The sequence below is a fragment of the Trypanosoma equiperdum genome (genome assembly GCF_001457755.1).
Source record: "Trypanosoma equiperdum strain OVI genome assembly, contig: ctg_719, whole genome shotgun sequence".
Lineage (NCBI taxonomy): Eukaryota > Euglenozoa > Kinetoplastea > Trypanosomatida > Trypanosomatidae > Trypanosoma > Trypanosoma equiperdum.
In genome coordinates this window covers 7,010-9,371 of record NW_027124664.1, presented here as the reverse complement: position 1 = coordinate 9,371, position 2,362 = coordinate 7,010, and the positions used below count along the sequence as shown (strand labels likewise).

Sequence of the window (2,362 nt, the reverse complement as noted above, 5' to 3'; positions counted from 1 at the left end):
TAAACATTGTCTGTGAATGTAAAGCAAGAAGGTAAGAGGTATGGAAAATGAGTTCTATTTTAATTTTGTTAATTTTATTTTTTTATGGATATAAAGAGTTGTGTATGGCCATAATAATAATAATAATAATAAATAATAATAGTAATAATGTAGTGGAAGTGTTGTGAGTATTAAATAACATTATAAGAGCACGAACTATAATTGAAAACGTATTCACAGACAAAATAAGATCAGTTACAACAATGGAAAGGGTTAATGAATACTACAAGGAGTGAGCACGAAGAATAATAAAAGAAACACAAAGTGACAGAGAGGGAGAAATTTAAATGAAATATGCTCAATGTCACACACAAACATGACGGTTGGGAACATCGAACACGTAACGATGGAGGATATCGGGGACAATCAAGGAGAAAGAGTGCAGTTTACATGTCCAATAAAATCGCTAAGCTACAAAAAGGGGAAGTGGTAGGGTAAAGAAAGTAAGGAAGGAGCGTAGGAAATAAAACTAAAGAATATGCGACAACAGCTCGAAGTAAAGATGACAACGCACCTCAGAAGAGCTTGATAATTCTCGTTATTTCTATCAAAAATGGGTAGAAGCTAATGCGCATATCTTTTGAACTGTAGTTTTATTCTGATAGGGGTAAAAATATTCGCACCTGACGGGAGTGAACAAGGGATGATTGAGATAGTGCGGCATGGGGGAATTAGTGGCCGAGGAGACATGCTGTGTTATTGAGGGTGATTTTTACTGGTGAAATTGTTAATTAAAAAAGAAAAGGAAATACTACCATGTCATCTATAGAAAAATAGGTTTAGCTCTAGACACGCTGGAGAAGTTCGTTAACGACTGCAAAACACGAAAGCGTGTCAGTAAAGCAACCTCCACCTAGCCCAGGTCAGGTACTGTATTGTTAAAACCACAGAAAATGCCCCTAAAGGCAACTCCAATCACCTTCTTTTTTAGTAAAAGCACGAAAAGCCGCCCATCCAAAAGCCAAAACCGCACCACTAACACGACCTAAGACTCTGTAACGCAACTTCTTATAACCGCAAGCACGCTAAGCAGAAGTACAAAAACCAAATATTCTAAGATTATAAAATGCGCAGCACTATGGCGCTTATAACTTTGCTATCGATCGTCGCAGCGCTGTCAAACGCAAACGAACCGAGCGGCGACCAAGAACACAACAAAGTGACGACATCATGCCAAGAATCGGCCTTTTCCCGGGATGCAGCAGACAGGTATCTGTTGCTAGCAAGCACCACAGCAGATGTATCCTCAGATTTGCACAGACAGGCGGCAGTATGGTCCTTAGCAGCGGCTGAGGAGGCAGACGCCGACAAAAGCGCACTGCTAACCGGACTCGCAGCCCACGCAACGGAATTAGCGTTTGCAGCACATACAAAACTCAAAGCCAAGAACTCCGCACTGACGAAAGCAGCCCTACTCTTAAGTAGGCGATCCGGCTTTTTTTCCGGCATACTCGCAGGTGCGGCCGTAAAGTATGGGACGCAAAGCAGCCCTTTTAAAGGCACCGGCACCGCAGTAACTCTGAGGCTGGGTGACCCAACAGCCGGTTCCTCCAGCTGCGACGAAAACGCACAAAAATCAGACGGCAAAAAGATAGAGGCAACCGCAGTAGGAAATGCGGCCTGGAAAGCCGTCAAATACACGGCGGCTGCCGACCTAGCTAGACACCGACCCAAGATAACCATAGCGTTAACCACCGGCGGATCGTGCAGCGACACGGGTTCCGGGGGAACAATATACGCTAATCAAGTGACGTCCTGCGCCACGCCACTAGGCGGTGGCACGACAGCTGCGGAAGAGGCGCAGGCGGCCCCTACATTGAGCGCCGAACAGCTTTTCGACGACAGCACAGGCAAACGTCAATGTAAGGAAAAACTAACAAACCCCGGCGACGCAAAAGATGAAAAGAAGGTACTACTAAATGCCATCTGCGAAGCGCAACTTGCGGCAGCAATCCAGGTCACGACTCTAGCAGACCTAAAACGAACGGACCTTGCAGCTTCAACGACAACCCTCACAGCGGTACGAAACGGAAATGGCAGATACGGCAAGGTCATAAACACAGAGGACGAAATGCACACGGCAAGCCTTAAAAAATACATAATAACCACACTCGGCGAGACCCCTGAAAAATTTACCGAATTATTTATAGATAAGCTAAAAAATGAGGATGTCAGTTACAGGGGCCACAAGGAAACTACAAAAGTAAAACGGCAGGCTTTAGCTGAACAACAGGAAGCTGGAGCCGCGATTGCCTATTTCCTAGACAAAAAGGCTGTCAAACCACAGGCGGAAAAAGCGAAGGAAAGCAGTACAGCTAAGAAG

The 2,362-nt window shown here is 44.8% G+C and overlaps 1 protein-coding gene across 1 annotated transcript in view; it reads left to right on the top strand.

The window, feature by feature from the left end:
- Window positions 1–1,105: 1,105 nt before the first annotated feature.
- TEOVI_000331100 (uncharacterized protein) overlaps window positions 1,106–2,362 on the top strand; it is a gene marked incomplete at both ends in the record, with an annotated part of 1,356 nt that continues 99 nt past the window's right edge. Inside the window, one exon of the mRNA XM_067226235.1 lies at window positions 1,106–2,362. Within this exon, the coding sequence (XP_067082336.1) occupies window positions 1,106–2,362 (1,257 nt within the window).